Source organism: Corvus hawaiiensis, chromosome 27 (genome assembly GCF_020740725.1).
Source record: "Corvus hawaiiensis isolate bCorHaw1 chromosome 27, bCorHaw1.pri.cur, whole genome shotgun sequence".
Taxonomy (NCBI): domain Eukaryota; kingdom Metazoa; phylum Chordata; class Aves; order Passeriformes; family Corvidae; genus Corvus; species Corvus hawaiiensis.
Genome location: NC_063239.1, coordinates 3,306,414 through 3,323,810, shown reverse-complemented (window position 1 = coordinate 3,323,810; position 17,397 = coordinate 3,306,414). Strand labels below are relative to the sequence as shown.

The following is a 17,397-nucleotide window of genomic DNA, read 5'->3' as shown; positions in this document are numbered from 1 at the left end:
ACCCCGTGTTAATTCTTCAGTTCTCGGGAAGAAAAGTCTCTCAGAGTGTTCAGGGACATGTCCCACCCTGCTCAGCACCTGCGGTTGTCCTTGAGTGTCCCTCACAGCCAAGGACATGCCGATGGCTGGTGGCAGGGAAACCCCTCCCTTCTGTGCTGCATTTTGACAGATGGGCTGTGTGGTGAGGTCAGCTGAGGGCTGGTCAGTCCTGGAGTAGTTAGGCATGTGTCGGCAGGGAGAGTCACAGTGGTATTAAGTGATTAGAAATACATGAATATTAATTGCTTATGAACTCCCTTTATCACACTTGCAGGCAGAAGAAGTTAATAAATCACTGCTCGGATTAACCCACAGAAGAGTACTGCAAAGGGTATTTGAGATGAGACAGAAACAGGGAAGGGAGCTTTTCTGGAGAGGAAGAAGTGCTGGTTTTAGGCCGGGCACTCACATCACAAAGCTGTGTTCTTTTTCCCAGGGTATCTTGTCTAGAGTCTGCCTCTTGCTACAGAGGGGAGCCCTTGCAGCTCTGAGAGAGAACCCATCATCCAGCTTTGCTGTGGCCGTGGCACCTCTGTACCAATCCCTTTGTAGGAAGCAGACATTTGGTTCTTGCATGCAACAGGGCTCCTGTGCAGATCCCCAAATACCAGCCCTGGACCTTCCCTGTGGTCTTGGTGCAAGACCAGCCGGTGCCATCCTGGGGACTGTGGCAGCTTTAAAACCTGGGTGGTGGAGAGGGGCATGTTCATGCATTCATTTCACTGCGTGTTATCTGGACATCCTTTGGCGGCTGCTGCGGAGGGGAAGAGACTTTTGCTCCTCTGTTGCATTTCTGTGGGACAGGTAATTGTCTGTTTTCTCAAGTCAGTGACTCGTGCTTGAGTTTAAACTTGTTCTGTCTTGGTTTCAGTGGCAATTATGCAAGGGTGATTTCTATAAATGGATTGCTTGTGTGGAAATCTTCCTTGCTAAGGTGAATCTTATTTTTTGTCAAAATTTAATTTTGCCTAGAGCAATTATTGTTACCAGAGCTTTCTAATGATTTTAAGTAGCCAAGATTACATATGCTTGAATCCTCATAGCAGTTTAGCCTAATATATTCATGCAAAAGTGTGAAGGAGGCATTGCTTCCATTTGTTCTTTTGTTCTTCCTAATCCCCATTCCTTTCTGCTCTGCCTTGCTGTCCTTTTCATCACAGTGAAAAAGCAATGCCTGAAAAAAGCAACAGTGAAACCCTCTGCCAGGATCCCAGGCATGAGGACACCCGGTTACATTTCTGCACCTGGACAAGGGGACCCTGCCATGCTGCAGGCTCTGTCAATCCCAGGCTTGCTGTGCCTCCCGGTGGCACAGGGAGATTTCAGGTAACCAGGATCTGCTGCTGCTCACCTGTGCATCCAGTGCTTGAAGCCAAGCGAAGAGAGCTGGTCCCTGAACTGCCCTGGGAGAGAAGGGTCACCCCATCCTTCCGCCAGCGGTTCCACGGGAGTGTGGCAGTTTGGAGGCAGCACTGGGATCCGAGGAACTGCTTGGGGGGGTCAGAGCAACCCAGTGCCAGGCTGTCCTCCACAGAGTGGGATGGAGGCAGCTAGGAGCTGTGCCTCACTGAGATGCTCAAGTGATGCCAGGCAGAGCGGCAGGGAAGGTGCACCAGGATTTGGGAGCAAGGCAGGAGAGTGGGAGCTTCTGTCATGTGTAACTGTGCTCTGGGTGCATTATGTGAGGGTCTCCTATTCCAGAGAGACTTACATTAGGTAACTCGAATATTTACACATGGATCGCGGTACACAACGGTCACATCATCAGCAGAACCACCATGTTCTCCTGGTGCTCAACCTGTGATATCGAGGGAAACACATCCCACACCTGTATCAGAACTTACTGCTTAGAGAAAATGCCTGAGATCCAGTTCCTGGATAAGCCTGTTCAGCCCCTGCTGCTATAAAGGGGGCAGATGATTCCATTTAAGGACAATAGACTTAGACTCTGTTACCAGAGCACAGAATGCTGAACTAATACTGAGAAGCTTTTGATTTACTCTGATTTTTGCAATGAGGGTTTGTACTAGCATTGCAGGCTGCATGCAAATGAAGGTGATGTTACCTGTCTCTGGCTTGGTTGCTGGATTGAGGTTTAATGAGATTCTTTGGTTTGCTTTGTGTCAATCTGTTGGAGTTAAGTGAGATTTCTTCCTCCCACTTTGTTTTGCCTCTGATGCAATTTTGCAACACTTCTTGTATTCCTAAAAGGGTCTTTTGGTGTCTTTGAAAGTTTCTCAATGCAATATCTCTCTGGACAGAGTAAATGAAGATTAAAACTAGGCAGATAGCAAGAGAAAACAAGCAAATGTCTTTGCAGAATCAAACAAAGAGCAAGCGCAGCAGCAGAGGAGCTCTGAGATTTGTCTTTTGTCTGGTAAACCAGAACACCTGAGCAAACCTTTCCTGAAGCTCGGGCCGGCTGGTCTCTCCAGGCTGGCAGTTTCTGGTGTCAGCTCAGCTGCTTGTTTTCATCAAATATGCAGGGACCACAGTAACCGTGGGATGGCAGGACACTGGGGATTTGGCACAACCACGTCCAGCTCCGCTGCACAGCCCGGCACTGACCAGCCTTTCTCCACCCGACTTTGTCTGCTAATGAGATCTCATAGCCTGTTCATTTCCATGTTATTTTTCTTCCCAATCAGTAGAATGAACTCTATAAAACCTATGTTATCAGTCTTCATTATGTTCAGGTTTGCTTTGATTGTGAATGAATAGATTTTATCTTGGCATTAGAAGGCACTAGCCTCTCTTTTCCCTCTTTGCATAGGGGTTGGTTTTAAATATTCTCCCTATGTAGCTGCTTCTGTTGTTTTCTGGCTCTGCTTGGGTTCAGTCTGTTTTAAGCCTCAACCTTCCTGATACACCCCTTGATTGTGAGTTCAGAGCTGTATACCTGCAGTGGCACAAGGAGGAGGCTACGAACAGAGGAGCAACGTGTTCCTGTGAATCAGGGCGCTCAGCAAGTTGGTTTTAAAGGTGCAAGTGTCCTCATAGAAAGTTCTGGGGAACACATAAATATTTAACCAGCTTCTGGAGAACAGCACAGCCCAGTAAATCGTCCAAACAATTTTCTTCCACATCTAAATTGAGAAATACAGAAGAGTGCTCTTCCAGCTTAAAACCACCTTCCTCTAGGTTGTGATGCTGTTTGCCTTCTCTATAAAAGTCTTTGTAAGCTCTTTTATGTTGTGTAACATAAGAGCATGTTTTGAGCCATGAGTGATCTCTGCTACAGCTGGTTCTGTGCATGATGTTTCTAGATAGGAAAGGTAACGAAGAACAGCCGTTCCCAAGTAGCTCACAGATGGATGTCATGGCAGGACAGCCATGCCGTGGAACCTGTGCTGCATCTGTGGCCGAAGGCATTCAGAGGACGGGTGTTGCTTGGGCACACCTGGCCTCTTGTGTCCGACTGCTTCCACTGCAGCAGAGAAGGGGGCACACTCTGGTCCCCAGCAGTGCCCAGGAACTGCCCAGGGTGAGGAATAAACACTTGACATGGGCTCTTGGTGCATTAACCTGGGGACTCTGAATGGGAGGTATTGGGGATGTGGTGTGGACTGTCTGTGTGTCACATTTGCACCTGTATAACATTGGTTTCATTCCCTCATGGCAACAAGAACTGCTGGGCTCAAGTGTTGCCTTGCCCTTGGCTCTGTAGGAGCCTTGTCAGACACATCTGCCTGCTTTCTGTAACTGACTCTGCTTCTTGTCTCTTCTCTCTGCCATGAACAGATGAAATCCTCTGACATCGACCAGGAATTGTTCACTGAAAGTTACTGCAAGGTGTGCAGTGCTCAGCTGATCTCTGAGTCCCAGCGCGTGGCCCATTATGAGGTAGGATGTTCTTGGTCTGTCCCTCCACCATTGCAGTTCTGCTCTGAAGACTCAGGATTCGAAGAACTGTTTTTACTGGTGGCATCTTGCTCTGTCAGTGATGTCACTGCAGCGGTGTCTGCTGCGTGTCTGGCTTTTTCTTCTGTTTTTGCCAAGTCAGCCTGCAATTTGATCAGGACTGAAAGAAACACAGTTAGCAAGGACAGCAATTAAGAGTGCAGCAAAACAAGCTCAGGTTGTATTAAATGTGCTGCACTGTGGTTTGCTGAGTAGGAATCACTGATTGTGCAGAGAATAGATTAGAATTTGTGGATGTATTTAAGCACTTAAGAGGTAGCAAGCAATGAATAATTAGAAAGGATGGATTATTAGAGACATGTTAGAACAGCAATTAACAGCACTGCATATCTTCAAAACAAACTTACATACATTTCTATTAAACAAGGAGGAAATTATGGAGGGGTATGGTGCTGTAAAATCCTTCAGGAAAGGAAACCCACTACCGTAGTGTAGATCCTGCCACAGTGAGGGACTCTTGGTGTTCACCCGATGGGAGAACGGAGATTTTCAGGTTCAGCTGCAGAAGAGGTGCAGGATCACTGTGTGGTGGCTGTGCACGAGGGACTGTCCTCCCCTGGGGGCATGTGAGATGGTCCAGCCTGTCCTGGAGGACTCCAGAAGTGATGCATGTCTGCATTATCTATATTACGTAGTGTGTATATAGAGAATATATTAATTCTGTATAGTCATCATATATAATATGGAGATAATATGGAATAATTGGTTTGATTTGATGGTCTTGGAGATCTTCTCCAACCTAAATGGTTCTGTGATTCTGTGTGACAAGCCGGGGGGTGAGGGACTTCTGCACTCATGTGAGGTGTGTTTTGCTCCTGGTTTTGGTTGCATGGAGACTACCAGTGTCTGCAAAGTTCCAACAGGTGCAGAGTTTGTGCACAGGGACCTAGAAGATGAACTTACCCCAAGCATTTGCTTGACTCGAGCGTTTTGCAATTGATACACGAGGGAGACGTGTGTGGCCAGTGGAGAATGTACGGGAAGCTTAATGTACATGATCTGAGGATACTGTGCTGCATTAATTAACAATGGGAACAAGAATGCACATTTGCTTGTAGGGCACTTTACATGTCTGTTTTGGTGAATTTCTCAGGAGCTCCTCTGTAGCTGCTCCTCTGGCTGCCCTCTGTGTGCAGCAGGGAACCCTGGCAACTCTGTGAAGCTGAAGGCTGCAGTTTTAGGGACACCTTCTGGATCTTGATACTGGGCACTGCAGATGCCAAATTTTGTCTACAGGAGGCAGGAGCATTGCTGCAGAAAGAGGAGCAGCGCCTGGTGAGCCACAGGGTGCTCAGCCAATCTTGCCTCCTCTGCGCCTGTCATTGTAGGTATGAGCTGAATCATTAATTCATAGCAGATGTTTTTGAAATGTGGAAAACAACACTGTTTTCTGTTGTATATTTTAGTACGAGGTGTTGTGCTCGTTTGTCATCCGCTGTGAAATCCCAGCAGACGCTGTAGACGTTCGGCACAATAATGTCATTTCCAAACCTTGCTGGTGGGTTGCATAACACAGAGCAGAGGCATGGAGTGAGTGAGCTGTAAAGGCTAGTTAGGATCCCCTCTGGTGGCCCATAGGCTGGGAGTGCCTCTGCCCCGTGGCTGTGCCACACTTTGCTGCTCTCGACAGGGAGCAGTGTCCCTTTAGGGCATCTGTTTTGGTCACTACTCCTGAGCATGATGCTCATTCTCCTGGTAACCTTCTGGGACCCTGGTCCCAAGAGCCCCCAGGCACGGTGAGAGGCTAAAAACATCCCCTGAGGTTTTCTGGGGAGGTGAAGCTGGGGGCTCCATCCTGCCTGAGGCTGCCAGCCCTTGCTGCAGGCCATTAGTTAATAGTAAGAGTGTAAAATTCACTGTTTCTTTCTAATTATCAAAGTAGCTGGTCACCATTTTCACACCTTTCTTTTTTTTCCTTCTTACTTTTAAAAAGTGTTCTATAGTTAAAAACTGATTCTTTTCATAAAGGAAATATCAACTTCAGAAGACTAAATTTTCTGCAAATCAGTTTTCAGGAGTCCTGGGGGTGGTCACCCCAGCTTCCCATGGGCGCTGAGGACCCTTGGTGATGGTGCAGCCGGGGATGGTGGGTGCCAGGGCTCTGTCTGGGTTTGTTTTGGTCAGCAGCATCCTTATCCTTCCTGAGCGAGCCTGGAGAGAAAGGGAATTGATCCACTGCCTTGCTAGCGCAGTCAAGTGAGCTCTACAGCCTGTGTGCCAGGGACTGGGATCTTGGCTCTCTGTGCATGCAAAATAAGACATTTCTCTGTAAGAAAATAGAGGGAAACAGCCTATGAAAGGGGGACGTTTTTATCTTGCCAAACAGGAATAGTCAGTTCCAATCGCTGTCTCATCTCCTTCTCCAAATCACCAACCAATAACTTTCCTTCTGTGCTAGTTTGCCAGGAATAAAAAATGATTTTATGTCAGTCACGCAGTATTAAGCGATATTATTTCCAAGGGCAAGTGTAGTGGAAAAATGGCAAAAGGATCAGAGTGTTTGCAGCATATTTTTGCTTCTGACTTGACATACAGCAAATACTGCCTTTTTTACATGTGCTTTGTGCAACTGTGTTTCTGGCTTTGTCTGATGTGTCTGATGCGCCCTGGCTCTCCTTCCCATCCTGGTGAAACTGCCAGGTCCTGCCCTCCTCTCCAGGGTTCACCCCAGGACAGAGCTGAGCCCAGTAGCTGCCTTGGGATATTGACTTGTAATGACGTTCCTGAATGAGGAAATGCCTTAACGAGCTCAATGCACACTGCGGTGTCGAGTGTCTCAAGGGGGTGATGCTGGGCAGCTTTTGTGCAGCCGTGAGTAGGAGATGAGACAAATATTACTGGTTGGTGCTGATGCCCAAAAGACTGTGCATTTGCATATTTTAATTCTTAAAGCAAATTAATATCTTAATTTGTCCCCTGAAGTATCAGAAAACTCTCTTCCCATTTCTGCTTCTGGAATAAAGCAGCGAAGTACGGATGCCTGAGTCCCTGGGTGACATTCACGGTGCTGCTGTGACATGCCGAGTGTCCCTGAGGTACCCTGGCTACCCACCCTTTCCTCCTTGGAGGGAACAAAAGGGAGCAGGGTGGCTGTTTGGATGAAGAATCCATACGCTGCAGGTGGTGGCTGGGTGCCAGGGGGGTGGTGGCCAGACATGGGGTGATGGCCAGTGCGGGGAGGGTATTTCCCACCTCGTGCTCCACTGTCAGTTGCAAGGGGCGACAGTGTGCCGCACTTGCTGCAGTGCCATTGGAAGTCTGTGCCCCAGAAATTGATTTTTTCTTTTCTGTATCTCTGCATCTTTCCTCCCTCTGGAGCTGGAAGCCTCTTTGCTGCTGGATTCTCTCTGGATCACCTATAATTGAACACTTCCTTCCAACTCTGTCTTTGAGAGAGGTTGTATTAATCACTTCGGTGACCTGCTCTGTAAATTAAAAAGCTAAAACAAAGAGAGCTAAGGTTTCTTAGTTAGCTCTGAGTCCTCATCTCTATGTAGAAGTGTTCACAGCCATTAGGAAGATGTTACCATTTATTTTCATGTTTCCCCTTGAAAATCCTGCAGGAAAATTACCTCATATACAAAGTTGCTCTCAGATTTCACCCTGAGCTGTACTTTCATCACCACATTTGCTCCTCAAGCTGCTGCAATGCTTTTCTCCATTTTCTCCATAATCTTTATTGCTTCAGGTGTTCAGATAGTGCTTTGCTTTTCCATTTAAAATGAAGGAAGATGCCAGATCTGGAGGAAGAGCAGCCCAGGAGGGGGCCGTGCAAGTGTCGGCTCACCTTATGGGATGAGGGAATGCTGCTTGAATGCTTGTGGTGGAGCAGCAGGGGAGGGCAGCGGCAAAGTGTATTAAAATTCTAACGCAGAGGAAACTGGGGAGAACAAATCCAGTGCCATGCCCTTTGACTCCTCTCTGGAGCTGAGTGTGCTTTGGAATTTCTCACTCTGTCTCCAGAGCGAAGCAGGCAAGCGATATCGACAGCCTCATCAATACTCCTTGTCTGCACGGGCTGGAGTGGTGCTGGGGTTAATCTGCTTCCAGTTGGGCTGTCCTTGGCTGCAAACGGCATGAAGCGATGGCTTGTCTGAAGGAATAATAAACATTGTTTACTATTGGCACATCAGTGCCTTAAGGATCAAGATGTGTGTGCTCAGAAAGGCAATCCTGTGTCTGAAATATTAATGTGCTGCAAGAGCACATACTCTATTTAACAAAATAAATGCTATGCTAGAAAGCAAGGAGCTGGAATGTTATGTTTCTACTCCCAGCTCCCTGTGTGAGATGCTGCAGGCATTTCCAGGATGGAGGAGTGGAAAGGATGTGCTTTAGCTGAAAATAAAGGCTGCACAGGGCTGTTGTGTGTCAGGTTCTTCTGATGTCAGTGATCATGGAAGGGAAAGTGATGTTTGCTGGCCATGATCTCTCTCGTATGTTTTGCCACTGTTGCTGCTCACCTGCCGTGTTGTGTCTTGCTTTGGTGGCAGTAGCATGTAAATCCTTCAGAGGATGAAGGAGGAGGGGACATCCTACCCATTATTCCCATGTCCCCACCACTGCTGGAATCTGCTCTGCTGTGGTATTCACGGTTTTTGGTGGCTGCTCAAACATTACTGTTACCCTGCAGATCATGCTGCTGTTCGATAGAAGAACCTTGGCTTGAGGAGAAAAAGCTAAAGAGAGCGTATTTGTGTTGCAGAGATGATGAATGTGCTGCTTTGTTCTCTTGTGTGCACATGCAGGCCTGCTGCGGATATTCCTGGGCAGTTTGTGTCATGGTAACAGCCCCAGTTAAAATATGTTGAGGTAAATGTGGCCACCCATTGCAGATGAGGGAGATAGGTGGGTGCCAGTGTTTTAGGGCACAAGGCTCGAGCTTTCTTCCTGCACACAGGGCAGCAGCAGCTGCTGCATCACGGTGGGCTGTGGGAACCAGTGGAGATGGGATGGGACTTTACAAGGCTCTATGTTACTGCTCTGTTGTCAACATTAATGGCTGAACATTATTTTTAATGCACTCCCAGTGTCAAAATCTATTGCTAAACAGCAGCAACAGCAGAGCAGATGAAGCCCTGTGCACAGCTCCCTTCCCAGGTACCTCTGCACAGAGGCCTATTGCTGTCTAAAAATAGCTGAAGTTAAAAGGCCTTTCCAGAGCAGCCATAAAACACACTGGGAAAATGGGACCCCAGGGTTAGCAGTAATGGAGAGGCATAAGGGATGTCACATTAAAGCTACATGGAATGAAAACAAAGAAAGGTTGCACTGGCTCACCCTGGCCAGTGTCCCCGGGAGGCAAGTTCCTGCAGCAGCATTCCCTTCCTGATCCTGCTGCGCAGGAGGGCAGCTCTTTGTTCAGGGTATTCACTCTTGCTTGTCTTTAATATTTTAAACGTGCAACCCATGTTTGGATTGGGGTTCTTGGTGTTTGAAAGCAGAGTCTTTAGTTCTTATCGTGTGTTGTGACAGACCCGCCCCCGTGCGCTCGGGGCTGACGGGCTCTCAGGAGTGACTGGCACTGACGCGCTGTAACAGGGATTTGTCTCAGACAGTGACGATGGAATGGGAGCAACAGCATTGCTGCTGGTGCTGCCATGCTGCGGAGCTGGTGCTGGGCAGCTCGCATGCACAGCAGACATTAACTCTTCTGTTGCCTACCTGGTACTGGGATGGTGGGGCTGTACCAGCAGTGAAGCCCACCCACACCTCGAACATCGGTATCCAGCAGCAGTGTGGTCCGAGATGAGGGACCTGAGCTGCAGCTGCAGGTGAGCAGCGAGAATTTAGCTTGCTGTGTGGAGCACGTTTCAGAAGTTCCCAGCCTGCTCGCTCTGTCCCTGCATCCCCTTTCCCTTGACATGTTGACAGAATCGTAGGATGGGTTGGGTTGGAAGAGACCTTTAAAGGTCTAGTCCAACCCCTGCCAAGAGCAGGAGCACCTTCAGCTCAATCAGGTTGCTCAGGGAGGTACATTGCTTGGAAAAATCCCTTAATACCAACGGAGAAGGAAATGCATGGTTGCATTAGTGTAGATGTAAGATCCACCTGCAGAAGGAATGTGAGGGAGTGATGTTAGAAGGGACTGCCAGTGGGTTTGGGGAGGAGCAGGTGTCTGTGGTAGCCCCGGGTGTGGGGTGCAGGTCTGTGGGCAGCAGCACCACGCGAGCCAGGTGCTGAGCCCGGCTGCTCCTGCCATGCTGCTCTGGAAACAGCCTCTGAGAAGAGTTGCTTCCTCTCCACAGGGCACCCAGCAGTGTGTTGGACAAGAGATACTTTGGCTACAGTCAAAACCAATATAGGAAGCAGTAAAGCTAAAGATCACAATGGTGATTCCTGAGACAGAAGATTCATGCTCAGGATCTCCACTTGGAGTCAGCCTGGCAAGCCAGGTGGAATGATCACAGATGTAAGGAAGTGGAGCTAGTGGTTGCTTGGCTGAACAGATCCTCAGTAGTTGCCTTGATGTGTAAACAAATCAATGTCCAAACCAATATCGTGCCTCCCTGTTGCTTTGTAGCAGCTGGTTTAATGGGGGTGAGAATTCAGCTGAGCACTTGGGAATTGCAGACACATATCTGTGTGCCCAGGAAGGCAAAAGCATGAGTAGACACTTTTTAAAAAATTAACTCATGGAGGAAAAAGGGGAAGTTGATAGAGACGACCATAAATTATAAATGAGGCTTTTCAAAAATTACAAAGGGAGAAAAAGGACATTGGCATCCAGCAGTGTCTGGAATAACAGCCGGGAGTTCAGCTCTGCAGCGAGCCACAGGGATCTTGACAGTGTTTGCTGTGTGGGTAGTAGAGGCAGAAAAGGGAAGGCATTTGCTGAAAATACTTCTCTTGTCTATTTAAAAAATGCAGAGGATGTTGTTATATCATAGAGGAAGGAATAGATTGGTTCTATTCCAGTAGAAATTTGGAAAGTTGTTAGGCAGCGATTACAAATTCCAGAATGATGTCGTTTAGGTCAGCAGGTCCAGTAATTCACAAGTGGGTGCTTGAAGGGCACTGGCCACATGCTGTGCACTGTCACTGCTCACCCTCTGTGGGTGTGGGGAAGTGGAGGAAGTTTCCAGGAGGAAGCAAGCACGGCAGTGCTGGGGGTCCCGTGCGGGGAGCCGGAGCCGTCCAGCTTGGCACAACTCCTGGGCACAGCATGCTCAGGAAAGGGGCTGGAGAACGATGTAACTGGGTTTCTGCTCAAGGTTTGGAGAACTGGGCCAGCCAAAATAACTTTCTCTCTTTTGATGAGATTACAAGTAGGGCCAATACAGATAATAAAATTGATATAATCATGTGACTGCATGTTGCATGGCAATTTAATTAAGAAATTGCCAGCACACAAAAAAATCAACACAATGTGCGCTAAAAGCATTAAAACCCAACCAATGGCCTTCTGAAGAATAATTCATTACAGACAGAAGCTGCAGCCATTTGGGCTGCCGTGGTGGTTCCTTCCTTCATCTTGCACCTGTGTCTCTGCTGGTACTTGGTGCAGCCACGTGCTCTCCAGTGTGGGGGTCCCTGGCCTTTGGCTGGAGAAGAGGTCACAGAGAAGGAGGAGCAGGAGAGGAAAGGTAAACTGCCCAAAACCATAAAGCTGCCAGCACAGGAGGGAGCAAGGATTGATGAAGGGATATATGGGGAATTGGGAAATGAGATTAAATGCTAGCACAGCCTGAGGGAAGCTGCAGAGATAGTTGATGCGAACCTGATGACGGGAGATGGGAAGAAGGCCCTCTACAAGCAAAGTGCTTTAGACTGCCAGGTCAGCTTGAATCAGTGATGTGAAGTGGGAGCCGTTCTGGGGCCATGGTGGGGTGCCTGAGCTCATGCAGCTGGTGAGAGGACTCCTCTCCCAGACCCCGGGACAAACGCAGGGAAGGGAGGATCTGTGTGTCTGTGTGACCTGGCAAGCCCCGGGCTATAATGCCTCAGCTGGCAACTTCTGGCCGTGTGAAGGGAGATGGGTCAGTCCTCCCCAGAGCTGTTAGTAAATCCACAGAGAAGGGATGAGAAGCTCCTCCATCAAACAGGGCCAACAGGGCTGCATGTCCCAAACCAGCCCCATCCACAGCTCCCAGGGCCCTGCCAGCTGCCACTGCTCCCGCAGAGACTTCACTGCCTGCTCTCGCCGCTTGCTCCAGGCAGAGTGTGCTGCAAAACCTGATTTATGCAATATCAAATTGCATTTCATAGCACAATTTAGCTCTGCTTTGCCCTTCTATGTTTTGGGGTTGAATTGCCAGAACTTTGCTGTCTCTGCCACGATCTTCTGTATTAGAGTAGATTTGATAGAGATAGAAATGATCCATTTATTTACTTTTATTGATGAGCCTTACAGTAGCAAATGAGCTTGCAATGCAGAGCTCTGCAGCAGCTGTGTGAAAACAGACTCTGTTGGAGCTCCCTGCATGGTCAGGGCTGGTTTTCAAGCCTGCAGTATTAAACCAGACTTAGTGCCTTTGAAAGGTGCTGTTCCCACTAGACAGGAAAGTAAAAATGCCTTTGGCATAACACTTTGTACGGCTACAAAAGAAATACTCATGGGCACAGAAGCACCCTTATTGCGCCCAAAATGAGGTTGTGGTGGCTGTTGGAGGTGCTTCCAACAAGGCAGTGTGCTCGTTCCGGACTGAGGATTTACAGATGTGGTTTTGTCTTTCCTGAGGCTTGCGCATGTGGTGAGATGGATCAAAATGGGGGCTGGAGGTGGCCTAATCCCAGTTTATCCCAGTTTTCTGGCTCCTGTTCGTGGTTCTTCCTTTGGCCCCCCGTGTGTCTGGCACTTGCCCTCCTTGTGCCTTGAAGCTGCAGATTTTCAGTAGGGAGAGGATAACCCGCAGTGCTGTTTGTGAGCAGCACGCTAAGAATAATCACTGTGCTCCTGCCGTGCTCCTGCTGGGGTGTTGGGATGATAAATACACATGTAAATGTAGAAAATGCCAGAGATAAAATGGATGACAAATGGGCTGTGCTTCCTCTGCTCCTCAGAGGGAAGGAGATGCTCACCACATGCGTGCGGAGGCCAGGGATGATTTTAAGCTCTGCTTTTATGACCGTAAGATAATAAGGTTGCGTAAGGAGCTGTGTAGTTTTAAATTACGCCAAACATAAGTTATTTCTTTGTCTTGGCTTTCACAAATCCAAACAAATGTGTCAAGAAAGGTGAGAGGTGTTTTACAGAGGACTGAAGCTTTGCTGTCTTTTAACGCTGACATTTGGGCATCATTTATGGTCCAGCTGAGCTCCACGGAGCAGAATCGTAAAAATTATTCCTCTTAACATCTTTGCAGATTACACACACCCAGCAACCCCTCCCAAATTTTTTACCCTCTAAACTGAGCAGGCTGTGGCTGTGTGCGCGTGGGCATCATGACGTGCTGGATGAACTCAACCGAGGGAAGAGCCTCGTGACTATGGGGAGGATGACTCGAGGGAGGCTGACTGCTCTGCGGGGTGTCAATGCTCAGGGAAGAAATTCAGCTGAAAAACTCTGGCCACATTGCCTTTACAATATGTTTGACTGGCCTTGTGTGGTGCGAGGGACCCGCCAAGCGTCGCTTCAGGCAGGAAGTTGGGACTGTGGCCAAGCACCAGGAGTGGCGTTGCACCTCTGTCCTGTGCATTTCAAACATTCATTTTGTCATTTTCTAATTATGCAGTTGCTGTCTGGGTTGCTCATGTGGTAGCTGGAGCTTTGGGGTTTCCTGCACTTCACCCTGACCATGGCACATTTGCTAAATGCAGCAGGAAGACAAGCTGGGGACAGATATTTGACATTATTTATCTTGACTGATTTGCTCTGTGGAAAAAATTATTGCACAGTCACATTTCTGCATGTGAATACAAATATAGCTTCCTGCAAATTTAGCTCCAAGTTTATACCACAGGAAAAAGAATGTTCCAGAACATGCTAATGATAATTTAATATTTTTAAATTGCAGCTCTGTGATCTGAAATTATAACATTAGAACTGTTGTTCTGTGGGGCAGTTGGAAAGGGTGATTCAAAGGAAACATTTGCATGGTAGCAGCTCCCCATGTGTCTGCTGCCCATGTGCTGGGTGCAGGTACTTCGTGGCTGCAGGCTTTTCCCCCCTGCATATGCTGGAAGACAAGACCTGATGTAAGTCAGGGTTTTGAAGGTTTATGTCTGTACTCCTGCTGTAGAAGCTTTAAAATCTTCCTTTAAGTCTTGCAAGTCCCAAGGATTTGCTTTGGCTGCTGCTGCTGGGGTCACCAGGGGATCTCCTGTCTCTTCTAACCCCACCTGCCAGTGAACTCCAGCTGTGCCCAAAGGCAGCGTGAAACCTGCTCGTGTCTCCCTCATGGGAGATTTTTTTACCCCTCTTACATTTTATCATTCTAGAAGCATAGGAGCTGTGAATTTGGTTTGTGTGTGTGCCTCTGACACCTCAGGATGCTGTTGTATCTCTGGCTGAAGCTCAGTAACCCCTAGCTTTCAATCTGCCCCACCATGGAAATGGTCTGATAACAAATGCTGTCCTTCCCTCGCCGTCTGATCCTTGCTGTGTCTTGGAGGGCCTGCAGGCAGCGGGACTTGGAGAGGGGCCAGGGTGGACCACTTCTTCTGCTAATGGCAGGTTTCATCCCACAACTCATTTCAGCTGGGTGCAGAGCTCTGTGAAAACTCTGAGAAGTGCAAATGCTCCTCGCCCGGATCCTTTCCCCTTTTCTGCCCTGGTGTTGGATATATACGTCAAGGGGATATGAAATCTGACTGTGGGTTGGTGTAGTGAGCACAGCAACAGAGCCTCTTGCTCCTTGTAACTTCAGTTCTCCTTTTTCTTTTCTTTTTGCATTCCAGAGTCGGAAGCATGCCAGCAAAGTCCGCCTCTATTACATGCTTCACCCCATCGATGGAGGCTGCCCGGCAAAAAAGCTCCGGTCAGAAAATGTGGGTATAATCCAAGTCCCTGTTTATTCAGCTGCTTTGTGAATCTTTGACTCTGGGCTACATCATTCTCTCTGTTACAGCCACAGATGATCAGGTGCCCAGAGGTAACATTTAGATTAGCCGAAATGCGAATAACTGGAAATAATTTTCAATAAACTACACAAGAATTATTATGTACATCAGCAACAGTAATTGTGGTTTTAGTTATTCGAATGTTCTTTCATAGGAAAAAATATGCTGATAGCAAATACTCAGGGCTTACTCCATTTCAGTGTGATGGCTGGGTTTGCTGGTGAGCAATTGGGGCAGGTGATAGGGGTGATGCCTGCGGGAAGCTCGTGCCTCCAGGTGAGGGGTGATGGCCACTCCAGGGTGCTGCTGGCAGGGCCTTTGTGGTTGCTCTGTGTGGAGCAGCACTGGGGTCACTGGGGTCAGACCCCTTCACCCAACTTCCAAGACCACTCTCAAGGGTGCATGTGCACCTCAGCATGGATATGGAGGACAGAGAACCAATCAGACCTCAAATAAGTCAAAGTTGAACTATTTCCCACTGCTTTTGTGAAGGGCAATATGGAGAAGGAATGTAATTCTGTGCTTGCTGATGCTTTTGCCAAGGGCAGCCCTAGTGGGGGTGGATTAACGTGTCCTCATGTTCTAGGTGAATGCTAGGCTAGGCCAGACCTAAATTCTAAAATTATTTGTGTTATAAAAACATAGCAGGGAAAATCTGCCAACATTTACAGCTCAAAGTAGGCCTGTTGCTGATCAGATATTATACAAGCCTTTGCATTTAGAGAGAGCAGAACATCTCTAAGGACATCTCCAGTGCTGCACAGTAACACCCCTACCACATGCATGTGCAGTGCCCAATCCCGGCAGTGTCACTCAGGCCATGGCACAGCGACTTTAATGAGCATTATAAACAATCTGTGAAAACCAATTAAATTCCTGTAGAAGTATCTGCAACTAAAAAGGGAATATTAGCCTTTTTTCATCAAAACTGTTACATGGCTGTATGCCATTGGGTTGGTGTTCTGCTGACCACAGAACTAACACCCTGTCCTTGTGCCAGGTGGCAGCAGGAGGGAGAGGTGGCTGGAGTTGTGGATACTCTGTGCAATGGGATTGGAAACAGCATCTGCTTCCTGACCTTTCTGTGAGGCAAAGTGAGAGGTTGGCTGTTGTTTGAGGATTGCAAAAACACTGCGTTCCCAAAACACCCACTAGCCCTTTGGAGTGAGAAGTAGAAGGCTTATACAAGTACTTTTCCAATGGATAACAACTCGATTGTTGTGCTCTTCATTATTGGTTTAATTTGGTGTGGAGGAGGGGAAAAACCTCATGTCTTGACCTTTGATTTTAAATTTCTGCTTGACATTTCAACTGAAAGTAATCTGAGAAGGTATCAGGGCCCTACTGAAATCAGGAGTTATTTCTTTAAGTCCCAGTATTGGTAAATCAGGTTTAAATCCTGATTCTCACTGCTTTTAACCCTGTTTATGACCAGAACAGACATGGTGAAAATGTCTGATGTGATACGAAGTGCTTTTTTGGGGTGGGAGGAAAGCCTTCAAATCCCTTCTAGTCCTACTTGTACTGTAAGATAGTAAATTGCTTTAAACAGCTTTGTCTTCCTTAAAGAGGAAAGGGCTTATAACAGTGAGGATGAATGGTTTGAGGGAAGGTAGCATGATATTAGATTCTATTGCTGAGGCAACATGTGTCCTGCAAAGTGGTGCTGGGGGTGGTGGAGCCAAGGGCTTGTGCCTCTCTGCAGCTGCCTCAGGAGGCTTGGCCTCAAGCAATGAGGAAATCAGAGCATTTAATGCTTCTGGGGCAGATTTTACCATGTGCTGCAACTGAAATCTTCAGCACCTACCCTGAGACTGAGATGTAGCGACTGGTTTTAGGGCCAGCATTCTTACTGTCTTTTGTACCCAACCAGAGGTTTCTATCCAAAGCATTAGGTATTGGTTTAGTGAAAGAAATTAGCAATGGAAGACTTCATTCTCTGACAGGTTTAAATGCTCACTGAACCACGTCTGGGCAGTGGCAGGTGGGGGATATCCTGGGTCACCCCATCCTCTCCAGGCTGCCAGCAGCTCTGTTTCTGCTGGAGAGGATGCCGTGGGACACATGCTGACCTTGTCACACCTCTTGCACTTCATTTAGGGCTGGTTGTTCCTCAGGATATTCAGGCCTAAGGGGCTCCAGACTTAGTGTTTCAGCTTTAGAGAGCCATGAACTGGTACTTGCTCTTTGCTCGTCCCATGAGAAAAACAGGCTTCAGAATGGAAATGTCCTGAATTTCCTATGGAGCAGTACAGAAAGCAGCTCTTTAACAGCAGCACCTTCATGCACTGAAAATTAATTCAAATTTTAAAGTTACTTTGCAGCACTTTAATGCTGTGGTTTATATTGCTGTGTTCTAGGGTTTGTATTATCTTTTCTTCTTAGTAAAACCTAGGAAATGAAGACAGCAGATTTGTTTCTGTGGAACAAAAATCC

The 17,397-nt window shown here is 47.6% G+C and overlaps 1 protein-coding gene across 1 annotated transcript in view; it reads left to right on the top strand.

Moving 5' to 3' along the window:
• The window catches only part of ZMAT4 (zinc finger matrin-type 4), a 48,205-nt gene that overhangs the window by 12,182 nt on the left and 18,626 nt on the right, over window positions 1–17,397 (top strand). Inside the window, exons 2-3 of the mRNA XM_048287432.1 lie at window positions 3,781–3,882; window positions 14,800–14,889. Coding sequence (XP_048143389.1) covers window positions 3,781–3,882; window positions 14,800–14,889 — 192 coding nt within the window. The remainder of the gene's footprint in view (window positions 1–3,780; window positions 3,883–14,799; window positions 14,890–17,397) is intronic.